Genomic DNA, 19,044 nt, shown 5'->3' with positions numbered 1-19,044 from the left:
GCGAGAGGGGGAGCAGCCTCGCTGCTGCTTGTTTTCGGGTGTGTTCCTCTGAGCGTCCAAACCCTGAACTAACACCATATTTACTTTCAAGTTGTGGTGTGTTTTCTGTAACATCAGCTCTTTGAAACAGCGCTGAAATGTTGGATTTTTTTTTTGAAGGGCTGGTAGAGAACATGTTTTACTAAATTGCTCTTCACAGACGTGTTACTGGAAGTCCAGTTTCTGGCAGAGTATTTGCAAAGTTGCAGCTTGAAATTTCAACCAACACAACGTAGCAGAAGCTTGTGAAATTCCCTTTCAGCCACTACATGATTTCATTCCTTTTTAATATTGGAGAGTGCTTTGTAGGAATGGTTTGACAAAAAAAAAAAAAAAAAAAGGATTCCATACACTTAGGGTTAAAAAAATGTCTAACAGGTCGATACATCTGTTCCTTAAAAAAAACACATTCTCCATTTTTGAGACATCATAAATATGTAAATGAGGGCTCTTTAATTACTGCCTAGGGCTATAAACTCACATGCTAGAGGGGAGGGAAGAAGGAAGGCAAAGAATAATTCACTTTTTTTTTTTTTTTTTTAAGAGCGAGGGAGATTGGGTCTTTCCCTCAGAAAAGACAGCAGAAGAATGGGGCTTTTTATTGCTGAATAACCAGAAGGTGCTGGGAACACTTCTTTTTTGTTTATCCTTTTGGATGGAGATAGCATATAAAACAGTAGCGGACGACCTTTCTGGCTGATGTGTGCACGAAACAGAGGGGATTTGTTACGAAGCACCCCATGCAATTCCCTTCTCTATCCCGTTCTGTCAGAGCCCTTAATCCCGATCAGCAACATCCCCTGCTGTCCCTTGAGCCACTTGCTGTGTCTGAATCTTAGCGTGCTTTCTAACGCCGATGCACCAGAGGTGAGCAGGAGAGCCGGCAAAGTCATTTTCACTCGTGACCTGATAAGCGCTCGGCACTTAGCTGAGTGCCAATCTGCTCTTATTCTGCCCTGCCGGCCTTTCTGTATCTTAAGCACCATTATTTTCGAGTAAGGTGATCTTGCTGCTACTTTCAAAACAGTATGAGATCAGCAGAAAAGGCACTTTGGAAATTTCAGGATGTGGATGTGCCCATGGGGATCTGGACCGGTGTGCGGTCGTATCGCTGTAGTAGGTGTAGCTACTGGAAATGTAATTGTGATGATATTTTTCTTTCAGGCAAAATGATCTGATCTGGTGTCAAAACACTTATTCTGCCGTGGTAAAACTTAAGATCCATATGATAATTTTCACTTTCAGTGCTTAATCTTTTAATTCTAGCTGAGGTCTATGAAAGAATAATTTCCAGATAATAATGGTTTCCCACTAATGAGGTCCGCTTTTATTATAGCAAAAATGCCTTAGACCCAGTATGGTCACTGTAAGGATTTTCCTATTTGATGCTCCTGTGATGTGTCTGAGAGAGAGGTAAGAATGAGTCTGGAGTGTATGAGGAGGGATCTTCCAAACGCAGAGTAAGTGTTCGTGTCACTGTGTGAGGTGAGCCCTCCTACGTACAGCTTGGGTTGTTTGGTTCAAGCCAACGTCCCCTGGCCAGGGGCATGGGGGGAACAGGGGTGTCTCTTCAGGAGAAGAGAGCAGATGAACAGGGCTGGTGACAGGGCTGTGGAGGGATGGGGGCTGCTTGGCAGCGCAGGGCTGGGGCAGGGGAGGAGGCACAGCCAGAGAGCACAAATGGTGTGAGAAGCGCGTGGTGGGATGGAAGTGAAATGCTTCAGGCTGCCAGGGGAAGGGTGAGTCAGAGAGCGCTTTCGGTGGGAGCCACCGGGTGTCGAAAGCAGAACTGTTTTCAAGGCTGGATTTGATCAGCTTACAAAAGACACCGAGTGACCTGTCTGGAGGAGAGCGGGGGCTCCCCTTGGCCGCCAGGTGAGCTCGTTTGACAGTCTGTACCCTGCCCCTCCACAAATGGCCTTCAGGAAACCTCTGCGTGTGGGAGACGTGACAATTTGGACAAATACAAGGGCAAGCTGCCATTCAGGTAGCTGACAGCAAGCCTCGTTTTTGCTTACGGTTAAGGCACAGAATTGGGGTATTATTTTACATACAGTCCATGAATCAGTGCATAAGATTGTTTGTTGGCGTGAGTGGCAGTACACAAAGGCAAGTCATGATCATTTCTTTGTGTAAAATCTCTCTGCAGTCTCCCAGCCCCAAAGTATTTTGCCGGGAACTCCAGAGGCAGCTCCTGATGTGATTAGCCCCATCTCTGAGCACTGCTGTATCTGGCTTTACTTGAGAATTGTGTTTTCTGGCAGTGTAGACTATGGCTATGTATCTGTTGCGTGGGATAGATGCTCTTTTCAACTTGGCTCTCTGTTTCTTTATGCGGCTGCATGTTAGTGAGGAGTTTATATTGATGATGCCAAAAAAATACAAAAATTGCATTACAAAGTCAACCAGAAATATGGTATTTTGCTTGTTGGTTCATTAAGCACAAGTACCCTGATTTGTTTATTTAAAAAAAAAAAAGAAAAAAAAAAAGCTTCAGTTTGCATTTCTTCAAATATGTCACCAAAAATCCCAGTGCATGTGTACGTGTTTGTTTTCAACATGCTCTCCTCCATCTGTCCTGATGGTCAATTAAAATGCAGATAATGTGTCCCAGCTTGTAAGATGGATCACTGCTGAAGTGGTGTCATGTCTGGGCTAGCTTATCTCTTGATAAATACCTCTGCTGTCCACTGAGAGATTAAACTTCATGACTGCTGAGGTTTGTTTGGGGATATACAGGCAGATAAGACTGTCTTACTTGCTTTTAATAAAATATATCAATTTACATTTACTAAAGAACCTTTGGATGGTGCTTGCTATGGAGAAGGTGTCAGTGGCATAATCAAACGATAATAGTGGTATGTGAAACAGCCTTTACTGTTTCGTAAGTATTACAGTTTATTGATAGGAGTGCTTTGCTGAACCCTCTTGTCTCTAGAGTGGGGAGATGAGGAGCCTGAGCTGCTGTTGTAAGACCTCATTTAGCTGTCTAGCAGAGAAGATTTCTTTCCCTGAGTCTAATCCGGCAGGAGCCGTGGAGGAGCGTTATCAGCGAGGCTCAGAAACGTGGGGTGCGTGGGACGCCGTGCCGTGGAGGCTGCCTGGCCGTGGCAGCCGTGTGCTCGGGGTCTCCCAGCGGGAACGCGGCTCTCCTCCTTCGGTGGGTGCCACAGGCGCTTGCTGTCAGGAGATGCTGCGTCACGAGAGGCGGCAGTGGCCAGCATTTCCGACGTGACATGGACCTGGAAAATTTGCTGTCTTCTCTTCTCAGAGGAGAGCTCTTTTGTGGCCAGTCCTCTGAATAACAAAACTGCTTGGTGCCCTTGGAGAGGCTCGTGAAGGAATGGTTCCTGCGTGAGCCCACCACCCTGCTTGTGCTAGCACGGAGTTGTAAATAAATACAGGGTTTGGATGAGGATTTGTGAATCGGTGCTCGCGGCTCGTTCTTGAGCAGGAGGATGCTTGGACTGTGCCGCTCTGTGGCAGTACAAGGATGTGGGCATTTGTAGGCAAAGCCTGGTTTCATGTTCCAGTGTGCAATATTTATGGTTTCATTTCCATTATAGATGCCATGAAAGTGATTGAAACAGGCGAGTATACATATGTATGTGTGAAGCATCTCTGTGCCCCTTACTGAGAAGTGAGTTCTAGGAAAAAGCACTTAAATCTGCTCAGCTTATTAAGTGCAGGCTGGAGTCCCATGTGATTCTGCCTAAAACATAAATAAATGGAAGTTACAGTGCAGAAGGTTTGGTAATATGAATTATGGACTGAAACTGGTGATTAGTTGTTGGCTTTTCTCTGTATGATCTGCTGTTGCACCGCTATAGAAAAAGACAGATTAAGGCCTGGGAGGGAAGGGGCAGCAAGGGTGCTCACTTACACTCGCCTGCATTTCTGTGCATTGCTCCTGGTCCAAACTCAAGCAGGATTTCGTCCATCCCCACCTCTGGGGCAGCAGAGCTGAGCCCCGCGGCAAGGGTGAGGAGCTCGGCACGACGCCTGCACCCCGGCCTCCTCCCCGCCCTCGGGTATTGCTCCCAGCTCCAGTCACACATTATTACCCCGTTACCCCCACGTGTGAGCATGGGACATGGCGTGGTGAGGCACCTGGCTCGCTACAGTAGTCACTAGTGCTACTCTGACAGGGCTGGTCCTGATGGCCGGGCGCACACAGCGCCGTACTGCCCACAGGGCCGGCACAATGAGCGCAGCTGGGGTCTGGGGGACCACGGGTGTGCTCTGCGGATCCTCCTAACTCCTTGCTATCGCTCATCTGGTGATTTCCTACAGCTGTAGCAACACAAATTCAGACTCCTAATGCCACTCTGAGCCTTCATTTCCATTTTCTAGTTTGTTTGTTTTTTAAAGTCATAGAGAAGCTTTAATTTGCCCCAGGCTGCGCAGCTTTGTAGAGATGGGACTAAAGAACAGAGGACATGTTTATTCAGAAGTAGCAAGTAGCTTGTTCAGCTACAGATACGAGAAGAGCCCCGTTTTTTCAGAAGGCAGGAGCTGCTTAGCCCCTTGGTGGGAGATCCGGCCCCTCTCTCTCTCAGACGCGGGGTCCCGCTGCGAGGCTTGGCTGGGTCGTGAATCCCAGTCCTTCGCTCGCTGTTGCCGCAGTCATTTCACGGGGTCGTTAAATTGATCTACTAGTTTTAGTATCACAGGACAGTCCGAAGTGTACCTGTTGCTTTTTTTTTTTTTCAGTATACAAATCCAGAGCCTGCATATTATTTCAGGAAAAAAAAATGTTTTGTGTTCCTTTTGGCCTTATAATACTCTGCCATACCTGATTCATTTAGTAATGAATTTATGGGAGGTGTTTTCTCCTAGAGGAAAATTAGGAAGAATCCTAGTGTCTTTGGCCTTGCAAAACCTAGACAGTAATTATTATCATCATTATTGTTATTATTGCTGTTTTCGTCTTGCAGTGTGATCAGGAGTTTCTTGCAGGCAGCTTTGCTGCATTGCTTTAGTGCCATTTGTGTTGCAGTTCTGTAACAGGGGCCTTGTTGGCACACGATCACCTGGAAGGTTAAATCTCAGGTAGATCTCAGGGTCACACTTGCTGTAGAGCTGATAGAAGTGCACAGACTGTGCTCAGTGATCTTTATTGTCCTTTTTGTCTTGCAGATCGAGGGATTTTAATGGCTTTCAGGTAGAAGCCAAGTGGAGACAATCAAAATGAACTCTATGGACAGGCACATACAGCAGACCAATGACCGGCTGCAGTGCATAAAACAGGTAAGCTGAAGGTGGATATCATTACTGCTAGAGCATTGTGTATTGTATGGCAGGGTGTATTGAGCACTATGGTTTCCTGCTTCCTGATGAATATCCCGGCCCTTTTGTGGGGAGGAGACCTTGAAAGCTAAACTTTCTGTTTCACCTTCCTAAGGAACCATCAGCCTAGAGTTTCACTAACGCAGTAAAATTATGTTCACAACCCATTTTTCCCCTGTTGCCTGAGCAGTTTTCTCTGGCCAGCTACTTTGGCCACAAAATACTTAGAAGCTAGAGTCCTGCTGTTTCAGTTTTATATTTGTATTAACCAAGTTAAAAATCTCCCTGACTACTTTTGCTTTGGGACGTGTGCATATTTTCTCTTGACCGACTGCAGCACTTCTTTGTTCATAGATTTCTGTGTGTGGTGGATGCAAACACCCTAAATCAAAGGAACTGGTTTTAAAAAAAAAAAAAAGCATGGGAGTGGTATTGGCTCAGTATAGATTTCTAAACTTTTAATGTTTCCATCCTCTTAGCTGCAGCAGTTTCCATTATGTTTTGTTATGTTTGCCTACGTATTAGTAGAGGTTTATGGTATCTCAAACGTGTTATAATGCAAAGAACAGAAAAAGTGTGTTTGTTTGCAAGTCTAGCCATACAGATGCTTTGGCAGGATATGAAAAAAAGAACAGAGTTCATACTGAAAACAGCTGATTTTCTCTCCATGTTTCCTTTATATGAAAAGATTTTGGAATAAATTGAACAAAGCTAGTTCGTAGGTCAGGGAGCAGAAATAGGAATCCGTCCCCGCAGAACTGCTGGTCATAATCCAGCCTTGGCCTGGGTGTGTAGTGGCTATTTTTTTCCCCTAAATCTCGCTCTCTCTCTCCCTCTCTCTCTCTCATTGCTCTGTGGTGAAAGTTAATGCATCTCATGGTTCTTCAGAGGCCTGAGGCAAATGAATTTGGGGATTTCATCCCAGTTCCTTATCAACTGTCTGGTTCAGAAAAAGCGTGCCCTTGGCTGGTACAAATTGGTGCCCTTTTTGGCCATCCTATCCCAGAGGATGAAGAATGAAGTGACTTGCAGAACAATTTAACCTTCCAGCTGTAAGAACAAGCCTTCAGATCAAGTGGAGACAAATGGAGGATGTTGCTGAGTTCTGTCTTCTAGAGCTGACAGTTTCTGTACATAGAGAATTTGTATTATTTTAATAAGATAAAAGAATATCAAATTACATTTCTTACAGTATTAAAGAGATATTTTTGGCTATGTAATGGATGCTCTGTCAGTTAAACAACTAACTTCATTTATACATAGTGCTGGTTTACCCAGACATCTAGGACATCCCTCTTTGAAGAGGAAGGCAAGGTTTTCCACCATTCATGGAACATTCTTGGTTGTGTTTGATTCTGTCTGGAAGTTCAGAGGCTTCTGGTGGAGAGGGCGCTCGCAGTTGCACTGTTCTGCTAACAGCAGAGGGGAGGTATCCTGCCTGGCTGTGGCTGCAGCTTCAGGCCCTCTTTTCCTACAGAGGTCTGAATCAGTGAGTATCAGTGCTTTTATTTTCAACTCATGACAAAGTGTAGTTAAGGAATCCAGTGGCTGACCACCAAAAATATATGGCAGAAGCTTTTTTGTGTGAGTTACAATACTTGAGGTTTTGTCTGAGAGGAATGACTGTTGTTTGCTTTTTTTTTTTCCTTGAAGAATTTGGCATAAAGATTCCTCCTTTTTTTTTTTTTTTTTTTTTTTTATAGTTCCAAAATCTTGTACTGTTATCTTTGCTGTAGTGGAGGAAGGGACAGAAAACGACTCTGACTAGCTTTTTGGAGGAGACTCTTCTGTCATATGGTCATAAGTTTCCAGCTTGGAGACATTTTACCTTGTTCTCTGAGACAGTTCATTAGCTGGTAAAATTCATGTAGCGCCACAGCAAGGCGTTGGCAGTTCAGCCATAGAGAACTGGACCACACGCTGTTAAACGCACAGTCCTTGGTTTGGGGAGCGAAGCAGTACCTTGCATGGCCCTAACAATATACCCTCACCAATTTTTTGGGATTAGCAGCAGGGTCAGACAAAAATCTGCCTGCATTTTCTTCCCCGGTCTCCAGTCTTCCGCTCTTTATTCCCTTCCCAGCCTGTGAACAAAACACAGTACTGTTCTCTTGAAAAGATGTGTCCTTCCAGGTGGGTTAACACAGCCGCAGTGTGGAAGGTGCACTGCAGCAGGGGGCAGAAAGCCACCCTTCCTCGGCGCCCTGCATCCACCCATTTGACACCCTTGTTGGCAGCACACGGCTCATGGAGTCGGACCCCACACGGCTTGTGGCCCTGTGTGCCCCTCACCCAGCCCTGAGGAACGTGTCATGCACATGGCTATATCCCAGTGCCAGTGAACCAGATCAGGTTGCAGCACAGGGGCAGCGCCGGCTGCTTTCTTCCAGCTCTCTGGCTCGGGAGACGCCCACAATGTCCTTGCTGACTTCTCTTTCAGGATCAAGGTTGTGTTTTACCTTTATCTTTTTTTAGCGTTTTCCAGCTACAAAACCAAACCTTGTATATGATCGGCTAGTTAGGAAATGAAGCGTGTGTGTGTGTGTTAAGAACTGTTTCAGAGAGATGAAAGGGCAAACTGAAGAGGTGGCTGTGTATTTACGCCTAAAAAAAAAAACAACACAGACTTCTGTGGAAGGCTGGAACAGCTTGTGTGGTCTCTTTGTAGCTGATTCCCTCACTATTTGTAAGTGTATGTGCTTTAAAATCAAACACGTTTTTTTCAGTGTTCAGGGGAAAAAGCCAAAGTAACAGTCTTCCCGTAACACATGCAATTAGTTTGTCCTGACACAGAGGACTCTTCAGGGTACGCTGAAGGAAGCTGCATCTTCAGGGTGCAGGCTGTTTCTCCTGGATTTTTGTCAATGCAAACCTAAATACAAAAGGATTTTGTGCTCAGCAAGGGTCAGAGGGCCCGGGAGCAGGACTGCCGGGCCACGATGACGGCCGGCTCTCACGCCCGGCCCCAGGGCCCTGTGGCAGCACCCAGCGCGGGGATGGCGGGGCCCTCCCGGAGCCAGGGCCCAAGCACGGCCTTCTGAGGGGGCCGGCCGGCTCCCGCCTCATAGCGAGCCCCAGCGAGCTGACCCATTTTCTTAACCTGTTCCTCACAACTGAACTGTGATGAGGCTTTATTCACACACCATCCGTTGTTTTCCTTTTGTGATACGAGCAAGTACCAGCAAAATCTCTAGGTTGCAGGCTGCCCCCTCTCCACTCTCCCTGATGGGTCCAACTTTCAAAGCTTCAAGCTGTTTTAAACCTAGGGACTTTTAGATTTGTTGTCTCTGTTTGCTGGCAGTCAGTTTATAAGGCTCCTACACCTCTCCTGTGAAATTCTTGACAAGAATTCCTATAAAAAAAATTCCTAAAATCTTCCTATTACTTAAGTTAGTAAGAAGCGACCCCTTTCAGAATAGGTTTGTGATACCTTCCTGCTGTGCTAAGGGCACTTGTCAGGGCAGGTACTAGAGCTGTGCTAAAATTGTGGTAACAGGTTAAAGGGAAGTATGTGCAAGTGTGTCAGAAGTATTTGGTTGTGGTGTGAGCAGAGAAGGCTGATTCTGTCATGTGTGACACATTACATCAGGGCACGCTGAGCAGTGTATCCTCAAACGACGCTGGATCATTTGGTGAACCCAGCTTAACTGGAGGCACACATCACATTGCTGATTTCTAGGAGGAGATTAGCATTTCTCCCCTCTTTTCCTCAGGAAGGCTTGTTGAATAGCTGCAGTTGCAATGCTTTATGATGCCTACCCATCCTTTCAGAGAGAGATGCTAAAAGTTGTAATTGCCATGTGTTTGCGTTGATCTTTTCTTTCTCAGATTGGAAACAGACAGTCCCATTTCTTTCATTATTCAGCAACTCGGTTTTTGGTTGCTCACTTGCAATTCAGAGGAAAATAGAATTCCCTGTATATTTACATAACTGTTAGCATTTAAGCCCTGAGATGTTTGAACTAATCCTTCTGCTTTTCAAAATTATTGTTGCAGACTCATGTAAATGCTCAGCAGTCCTAAACATGTCATTTTAATACATTGTGGATGGGTTAGTATAGACAGATATGAAATTACAGCTGAAAAAGTTTTAATAAAGCTTTGTGAAATTTTCATTCTTCATGAATTTTGAGAATTGGCAGTCTTCCTATGAAGGGTGTATATATTTAGAATACATTTTTTTTGGTTGTAACCCATACAAGTGTTACTATTTTTTAGCAGCTATATATGAGATAACATATAGCAGGGAACCTGATGGTGAAAAAGACCTTCCTTTTCAATTAAGAACATGATATTCAAGGGATCTAAAGTGTTGCAGGTTATTAGCTGAATGGTCCATAGATGCCATCTTGATAAATATATGCTTTTTTTTTCTTTTTTTTTCTCACTGAGACCCATAGCTGCAATTCTTTGTCTGCTTTCTTGCTCAGTCTGTTGGAATACTCCTCTGATAGAGTTAAGTATGTTTAGGAAAAAATGACAGCAGACCAGCTTTCCTGGCTCCTCCAGTCCACTTGCAGACCTGTCAATCAGCATTCCTGCCATGTTAGATCCTGCGTCCCGGTAGACGACTGTTCTGGCTCAGGCGGTGGAGCCACAAGGGAAAAAGCAAAGAGACAAAGTGCTGGAAGCACTTCTGGTGCGGGGAGGGGGGAGCACCATCTTGATGCTTGCAGCATTTGTGTAGCTTGCTTATCTGATGAGATGGCTGAGTTCATGAGGTTTCAGTGGCTTGAATGTAACCCATCATCTTCTGAGGCAGGCTGGTGAAGTTAGGGTGGGCACAGTTCTCCCCTTCCCGGTCCTGTTTTTGTTTTATCGCAGCACCTGGCCTCGAGGGCTGATGCATTGGTATCATCAACTGTTTTCAAATGAAAATGCACACATATTAAATTTACATTTAAAACTTTTAGTAGCCATAGTATTTAGATTAATTTTAGTTTTTTTCCTGTGCAACTAGCTAATCAGGCGTAATGCTTAAAACTGCCTACTGGTAAATAAGGATGAACATTGGAAAATTCTAGAAATCTGTATGTTAGGTCCATGTTGTTGCCTCGGTGTCAGATGAGCATAGGAAGTTGATCTCGTCAGCAGCTGAGTTGAACTCTGCAGTGAATACACAACCTAGCTGGCAACCCATCTCTAGCATCTGTCATACCATTTCTGGCTCTTCCTTCCTACGTGTGTGCTTGCTGCTTGACTTCCTTTACTTATGTGAGCTGGTGCAATGGCAAATCCATACCAGGCATGGCTTGTGCAGCATTTGCACGTAGGGGCTATTGTACCCGTTTGCAAAAGCAGAAAGTGACTTAAAAATTTGTTTTAAGAGAGGATGGTACTGTTAATACCAAGAGCCTTCAGCTGTGCAGACTTCTACCATCATCTGCTGAAGAAAAACTCTCCGCTGGTGTTGTTGGCTCCTTATTGCTTCTATGCAGCATGGAGGAGGAGGAGCCACTACCAGTGTGCACCGGGAGGTCGCAAAACACATGCTGCAGGCAGCTTTGTAAGCACATGCAGGTGGGAAAGACGTAGGGGAAGAGAGGACAGGCTGGCATTTTGAAAACTAGAGAGCTGGTGCTGCAGAAAAAGCCTGCAAACCGGAAACTGTGCGGGTACGCTGTTTTTCGTCTGCCTCGTGTTACCTGATTTGTTACTGTGCTTTGGATGGAGCCTGTTGAGTTCCAGTGCAGCGTGTCCTGCTTGTTAGTGAAACTTCAGACAGTTTTGTCCTTTTTGTAGTACAGATCAACACAAGTGCACAAACTACTAATGTTCATAAATTTGCCTGTGTGGGCTTAGCTGTTCTTTTTGCTGTTGTCCACATTGTATTCCGTCAGCAATACAATGCGTAAAGTACACAGCAGCTGCTGTGACTCTTCCATGAAGGGTTTGCCAGATCTCTTTGCTGGTAGACCTGCTTCTGATGATGTGGCAGTAATAGGCTTGGAATTCTTATCTTCTCATTATTTCTCCTGGGCTGTGCAAAAATTACCTTACTGCTCTAGAACTCTTATCTAGTAAAGATGTATGTAAGTTTCCAAGGCTGTTTCAAGATGATCCATCCTGAGAAAAAGAATATGCTCATCAACCCTGTCATTCTACACTATTAGGAGAATGAGAGAGGCCTTCAGAATACCTTGGAAGTATGCAATTTCCATATTGTTCTTTGCTATGCAGATCAGGGGAAGGGAAATGTTGAGGCAAGCACAAGCAGTTATATATCACATGGTGACAGAATGAAATGCTTCATCCTTAACTGACCTGGACTCACTGACACAGATTTTTTCCTCTTATACTTAATTTGTATTGTTGATTTCTAACTGCTGAATAGGATGATGCAAGAGGTACGTACCCTTCCCACAAGTGCATCATAGTACAGAAGTGGTTGAAAAATCAATGGATTCTGTGAAGAACATGGAAGAGGGATCACTGCTTTGGGAGTTTCCGGGAGAGGTTTCCTTCCTGGTAGTTAGAGAACTGACAGAACGGTGAAGGGTGATGGTGCTACTAACAGTTTCACTCCTGAAAGCAAATAATTTTTTTTTTTAGAGAGAATTTCTTCTTCTAGCTGTGTGATGTTCCAAGAAGGTGCGTTTTTTTCCAGCTCAAAGCGTTTTTGTTGGGTAGAGGCTGCTACTACAGAGTTACTAAGGAAATTGCTCCTAGGTCTTGCCCTCTATGATGCTCCTTTAAAACAGACATGTGATTGGTGATCACACGTGAGAAATTAGTTTAAGTCTAGTAGGTTATGGTTTGATACAGATTTTGAAAGTTTGGGTTTCTCTTTTGTTCTTTTCTGACATAAACATAACAGAACATAACATTTCCCTAAATGCAAATTGTACCACTGCTGTAGGCAATGGACCTCCCATAATCAGTGATAGTTGGATATTTCTTCTTCATGGTGGCCAGTAGATGTCCACCAACAAATATGAAATTAAGTTTTTCATATGCCCCACCCTTCATTCAAAGGGCCTTTCCAAAAAGTAACCCGAATTCTTCATGAGGAGAAGTTAAATGAAACAGATTTGTTTAAATTAATATTGCAAATTTTGCTTTGTCGAAGGACCCCCAAAAGAATCCTATTAGTACTTTTCCTTTTGACTCTGAACTGTCTCGGTAATGTCTAGCTGTCTGGTAGGACCCCTGAGAGTAGCTGAGGTGAATTAAACATCTTCCACAGTGGCATCAGTTCATGCAGTGGTCATTTTAAACAGTCACCTTGAGATTTTTTTCTCTATATAGATTAAGAGATTAAAATAATAAAGATTAAGTCTGTTAACTAAAAGTGCTATAAAAAGCACAATCAGTGAGTAAGTAAATTACTCACGAGTCAAAAAAATTAATTGGAAAATGAAATATGTCAAACTGAGGTCTATTGCTTATTTTTCAAAATGTGTGTTTACTCTCCTGAAATTTAGAAAGTGAAGAAATTTATTTAAGAATTCATTTTAAAAAATTGGTTCAGTACGTAAGTCAGGGGAATTCAAGTCTGTCCTTTTTTTTTTTTTTTCCACCTTTTGCCATTATCTCATTTTGTACTTGCCATATTCCTTTCTAAAGGCTGTACCTTTGACAATAGTCTTCTAGTCAAGGGTTGTTGTAATGTCTCATTAATGGGATATTCATAGCACAGAATTTTTTAGGTAGTCCTCATTTTGCCTGCAGCCTTCACTTTTTCTTCTACTAAAAGACATCATGAAGCTAGAGTTTTTGCAAAGAAGGCAACTAACCAAGTCTGGAACAAATAAGCCTATTTTCACCAATAATACCCATTAACAATTTCAGTAAATATTTAGACTGCTATTTTAATAGTGCAATAGTATTCTAAGGGAAAGTACATGCTTTGAAAAAATAACTTCTTGAAATGTTAGGATATTCAGGGCTCAAACTGCTTGCTGAAAAGCATGAGGGCATTAGAGAAGAAGGCTTCTGTATGATTATGCTGTCTATTGAAGTGTTGAAGGAAGCTGAAGAAGCCTCAGCATCTTTGCTGTAGTTGCATACAGAGGGTGCATGCTACAGTAGCACCATAGGACAGGGAGATACTAATGGAAGATGACTTGTTTCAGTTGCCAAGAAGAGTGAGTGAACTGGTCAGGAAAGCCGATTTCATAATTCAGTTGAGCTGTAATTGCAAATTTAAAGATAGATTGAAGCCTTATGTTGCTGAGCATGGTCTAAGAGAAAGAACAAACAGTTGTTCCTTTGTTTCTTGACTTTTTTTTTCCCCCAGAAAGTCACTCTTTTCCTTAATCGCTCACAAAGACAATATATCTCAGAGCCCTCTGATTATTTTGAGCCTTTCACAAGCCGTGCTGTTCTGAGGGCTCTCAGCTGACAGGACTGCAGGCCAGGTTGTATGAAGGGTACAAAGATGACTGGGCACTGCTGTTCTGTCTATTGATAGGTGAACAAAAAGACATCTGGCCACTCGTGTGCCCCGTTTCCATCAGTCAGATCTGGATCGCAGGCTTTTAAACCCCTAAGTCACAATTTCCTCAGAGGCTGAGTAGGGTGTGGTGGAACAGCAGTAGGTGGGATTATGACAGAAGAGGTTAAATTGGTTGCGTGTTCCCTTATATAATGCAAAGTTGTAAGTCTACTGTGGTTATGTGGGTATGAAAGATACGGAGCAGGAAGACTGCAAAGTAATTCTGGTCAGGAGAGCGCCGGAGTAATTCTTAGTTTAGCTCTTCTGCGTGGGGTGCTTGAGGATCAGGGTGTTGAGTCCACCTCTGACGCTTTGTAAAACAAACAGACACATCAACGTTGTGGTGTCTTCTCTTTCCTCCTGCGGTACATGCACGTGTGTGCAATCCTCCTTACAGGTCTCATGGTATAGGAGACCAAGGCTATTCACTCACCAGGCATTTACCTTTTCTGAAACCACTACTGATTTAAGCTCACACTTTATATTGGCATGTGTAAATGAAGCATCTATGGAAATCTGCATTTAATACAGGTTGTATTCCGTTACTGCTTACGCAGTAAGTGACTGAACACCTTGCCTTTTTGCAATTTAGTGAATCCCGTATTTTCTGTTTGTTCCTTTCCTTGTGTGATCTCCCATCTTCAGCATTGATTCCCAGCCTCATTTCACCCCGTATTTTCACATACTTAAACCCTCCGGTAAAGAGGAGCTGGGCTTTGCTCAGTATTTACTGGTTTTGTTTCTCCTGAAAGAGAAGCTGCAGTGGACAAGTGGGGCAGAGGTGATTCCCCTTTCACTCTGATTTTACAAGAAGCCATGACTAACATGGTTTTAATCTCTCTCTCAGTGTATCTAGTGCCTCTCAAAATGTGAGCTTAATAAAATATTTATAAAGCCTACAATGGAATGAACCATGTAAGTGCAAGATAATTCTATTCATTAGGGATCTCTCAATCTCACAAATACTAAATTTGGGGGTGGGGGAAATTATCTGGATACAAAATGCACAGCTTGAGCCTTTTAATTTTTTGATAAATAAAACAATCTTTGATATTGAAGGGTACTGTAGAGAATTGAACTTACATATAACCATATCCAGATAAACAAAAATCACTCTCCCAAAAGAAAGTAAATAGCTCAATACTCCCCTCTATCCTCTTGAAAAAGAAAAGACCATTTGTTTTGAATCTTCACTGCAGATGAGTTTTTAATATACTGAGTATAGCTGCTCACGTAGATGGCCTTTCTATAATCACATTACACGACTAGGAAAAAATAGAGAAGCCACCTATTTTGGGTGATGACATTTTCTACTTTTAAAGCACATCCTCGGTTAATGTCCCATATTTCTGTGACACCCCTTGAGCTCTGTTGCAGCCAGCGGAGGGCATGAGCGGGAGAGAAAATGCCTCGTGGATGGGGATCTGAAGGAGATGCCTTTGCGTGGGAGAGGGGCTCACGGCTGGGCTCGCTCAGGGAGCCTGCTGAGGTTGTACAGTAATGATGGCACAATCAATGCATTACAGCAAGTGACTGTTGCTGATTTGCAGGTCCTCTACTGATTGCTTGTGGTGCTGACGATCTATCGAGTTTAGGTTTGCTGGGAGCATATTTGCGTGCTGAGTAATGCACGAAGAACGCCTTGTCTCCCCATGGTTACTCTCTATCAAGGGACCAGGAATCCTGTTTACATTCTTTAGATATGTGGTGGGTTTTTCTTTCCAGGCTGAACTCCCTTTCCCCAACATGCAGAACCACATTAATTCTGCTCCTGTGTTGCTCCAGCTGAAGGGCACGTAATCTTTCTTTTCTCTGCTCCTTCCCTGCCCCTTTCTTTCCAACAGCCCTCTCCCCCCTCCCATTCAGCGCAGCGATACGTTTGCATTATGTCTGATTGCAAGCATGTCCAGCTGAATATTAAGCTAGACAAAAAATAGTCTGAACTACCTGGTCGAATCTGCTAAAGTGCCTGGACACCAAATTGTGTTTCTCAGTGAGCAGAGCCGCTACATGCCAGAGGTACAGCAGTCGTGTGGGTATGTAAGAGAGTGGGCATGTAAGAGGTCAGCTCCTTCCTCAACCAGGGTCAATTGATTTACCTCCAAAGGAACTACATTTTCTGAATTAATAGTTTTGAGCATCCTAATTTTATATATAAAATTTGATAATTTTCCTATGTTGTGCTTTACTTTTAAATCTCTAGATTTTACAATCCTGTGAGAATTTAAACTTGGATTATTGTGGAGAAAAGTTTGAAAATGTGCCAATAGTTAAAAATTGCAAATAGATCTCATGAACTTCAGAGTAGTGTGCATGCATTTCAGTTACTATGAGCTCTCTGCAAAACTTGGAGCACGCTGGAGAACTAGCTTATGATTTGGAAAGATGGATTTGATACTGGGTTTTATATGACCAAAGTTCTAGATGTGTTGCACTGTAAAAGACAAATTTTGCAGAATTCATAGATGAACCTGTTGTGCAAACTAGGAATAACTCGGCTGAAGTCTGAGGAATGATTCCAGAGGATATATGTACAGTATCAGAACACTGAAAATCATCATTTTCTTTTGGCACCTCTCTTCATATGCATTGTGCTTTGTGGAGAAAAAGGAATATTAGTAATAGTACTAATAAAAAGATCTCTGGATTAAAAGAATTAGAAGTTTTTGAAGCATTATTATTAGTTAGAAGTGTTTTGAAAACGGTGGAGAGGCTTGTGAGGCAGGAGGAATGTGTGTATATATGCTGTGAGCTTAACTTTGTCTTCCTCTTACATTGATGGTATAGCTCCACCTTTGGGAGAAGTGTCATGATGCATTTAATCCGAAGTGTGGACTCCACGTTTAATCCAGTGTGGGCTGCTGGGAGCAGGGAAGTCCTGCTCCCTCCCCAGCCCCACCTGATATTTGCCACCACCGCTGAGTCAGGTCTGATGGCCTCGTGGGCACACAGGGAGCCTCGCTCAAAGAGACGACCGAAAATCAGTACTTGGAAGGGTAGTTTATGGGAAGAACAGCAAGCTCAGTCTGATGCACTGATAGGGGTGTCAGTACACAGTTCAGGGGAAGAAGCTCTCGGGAGCAGCCTACCATGAGACTGAGCATATTGAGGAGATGCATCCTTAGTTCCAGGTCAGCCTCAGTCCAATACCAGCATGAAGAGATGGTGTATCGTACTCAGTGCCTGCTCCCGTGCGGTTTGCTGCTGGCCCGTGCGCTCTGCGCCTTCCCTCATGCCGCGCAGTGTGTGTGCAGGAGGGCGCAGGGCTGTGGTAGGAGCACGCCTGGGCTGGTGTCGCTTGTGGTACGGTGGCCACAGCTTTCTGTCCTGCCAGAGGGCAGCTGCCCCCGAGATTTAATTCCCCTGATTTGAGAACTCTGAGTTTTGCCAGAAGTCTGGCATTAGCGCACGCCTCGTAACAACGGGTTAATTTCAGAGGGAGGGAACGGCTCCTGACCAGCGAGCTGGGCTTTTTTCTGCACAGTCAAATCTCCGTCTGCTGCTGGTGTACTCTCTTGCTAGCGTAAAATTCCCAGACTCGTTGATTAGTGAAGCTAGACAGTAGACAGGGTCCAAGTGGCTAACCATGTGAGAAATGCAGTGACTGTAGGCTACTGTTAATTAACCTAGAATCTAGCAACATGGCAACGTGTCTGTGTGATAAGTTATATTATCTTCAGCAGCTCAATTAAATCAGGGAGTGAGACATAGAGCAGACGTAACTCGGCAAAATAAACAGACAACTTGAGTCAGCCTTCATAATTTGGTGCGACATCACGTAAATAAATGCAATAACTTGTTTAGCATAGTTAAGCAGTTTGCTGCTCAAAAACTTATTTGCGTGACATCTCATTTTGAATAGGTTAAGTTGTGGCAAATTAGGGCTGTGGCTTCAGTCTGATTTATTCCAAAGAAAAGAGGGGAAAAAAAATCCTTCACCAGAAATACACAGTTTGTAAATTGAAATTCTACATTTGTTTTTTACAGTAACAACTTGGAACATATGGATTCCATGTTTAAGTGATTCACTTTCCATACCATTGCTGTCATGTTAGCATTTCCTGATGTATGCATGAGATAGCTTTAACCCTCTGTAATTGTTCTTAATTTTGACTGCTGCTCTTCCATTACTTCCTAGACTCTTCTCTCTAAGATACGCTAGTGTACATCTGGGTTGCAGTCTTCTATATTTAGAGGAGATAAGGCTGTTGTCCTTGCCATATTTCAATGTGGATAATTGGTTTCTGTCTCTAAAATTACATTGAGTCTTTGGTTGCAGGAAGTGGGTTGCACCCACTGTGGTGTGGGTGTGCAGACAGACAGATAGTACTCGATCGTGCTTTAGTATCCTTAAAAAAAAAGAGAGATCTTTATTGCATAAGCCTATTTCACACATGTATGGTATGAAGCATATAGTTCTGTCTCTGTTGCTGAGTTTTGTTGCTTATCAGGAGTTTGTAGTCACCTTTTAATTGGAAGAGAGTAGCAATTTCAAGAAGTGGCTGTATTTTCTAACATTTGTACTAAAAATTGCTGTGTATCAGCTGTTCCATGTAACTCCCCATGTGAATGTGTTTTTTCCCCTGGGTGAGCACATAGCAGCAAACCATGGAACAGGCACACAGGCAGTTGCTGTGAGAGCTAATAAATGTGGTCCTAATGTACCTGCATCAGCTGCCCGTATGCCCATGCGAATTTACAAAGGCGGTCTGTTCTTTACGTAAATAAAATGTTTCAGCTAGAGGTGGTCACGAGCAGCAGGTAGACTTTTCTGTCTTCCCTGGAATCCAGTCCAGTCCTTGGAAGGGAGTTTTGCTGGTACAGTTCTCTCTTGTGGGATGCAGTACAGCGGTGAGCAGGCTTCTTTGCTGTTTTCTCCATCCCCCTACACCAGCCTGTTAATTCAAGTGCTACAAAGAACACAAGGTTCCTTCCAATACCAAAAATAAATGACTCGGAAGACTGTCTCTTCAAAGCACCACCTGGTGATCCCTGCAATAATGACACACTCACATGCGTCAAGTATTTCTGTGATTTCTGTTCCGTTCAGGGTAAGAAAATATTAATCTTTCAGAGTCATAACTGATTACACTGAAAATTCTGTTAGGTTTTGTAATAACAGAAATCGTCATGTTTCACTAATAGCTTTCTAAAAAGCAGATGATACTGCAACCAATCTGGTAAATAACTGATTCATTCACTTCATTGGCTTTGTTCATCCCTACTTCAGATTTTGTTCACACAAATTTTCTCTATTCGTTGATAACTGTTGCTTGCAA

General features: G+C 43.5%; 1 protein-coding gene across 15 annotated transcripts in view; it reads left to right on the top strand.

Moving 5' to 3' along the window:
* Positions 1–19,044, top strand: part of ZMIZ1 (zinc finger MIZ-type containing 1) — a 352,884-nt gene that overhangs the window by 186,821 nt on the left and 147,019 nt on the right. For all 15 annotated transcript variants that reach the window (XR_010832874.1, XM_048074827.2, XM_067000629.1 and 12 more), the window contains one exon: positions 5,179–5,289. Coding sequence is in view for 14 of the 15 variants with exons in the window: in XM_048074827.2 (XP_047930784.1) it covers positions 5,230–5,289 (60 nt within the window). In the remaining variant the exon portion in view is untranslated. The remainder of the gene's footprint in view (positions 1–5,178; positions 5,290–19,044) is intronic.

The sequence above is a fragment of the Anser cygnoides genome, chromosome 7 (genome assembly GCF_040182565.1).
Source record: "Anser cygnoides isolate HZ-2024a breed goose chromosome 7, Taihu_goose_T2T_genome, whole genome shotgun sequence".
In the NCBI taxonomy this organism is placed as follows: Eukaryota; Metazoa; Chordata; class Aves; order Anseriformes; family Anatidae; genus Anser; species Anser cygnoides.
This window is presented reverse-complemented; position numbering and strand designations above follow the sequence as displayed.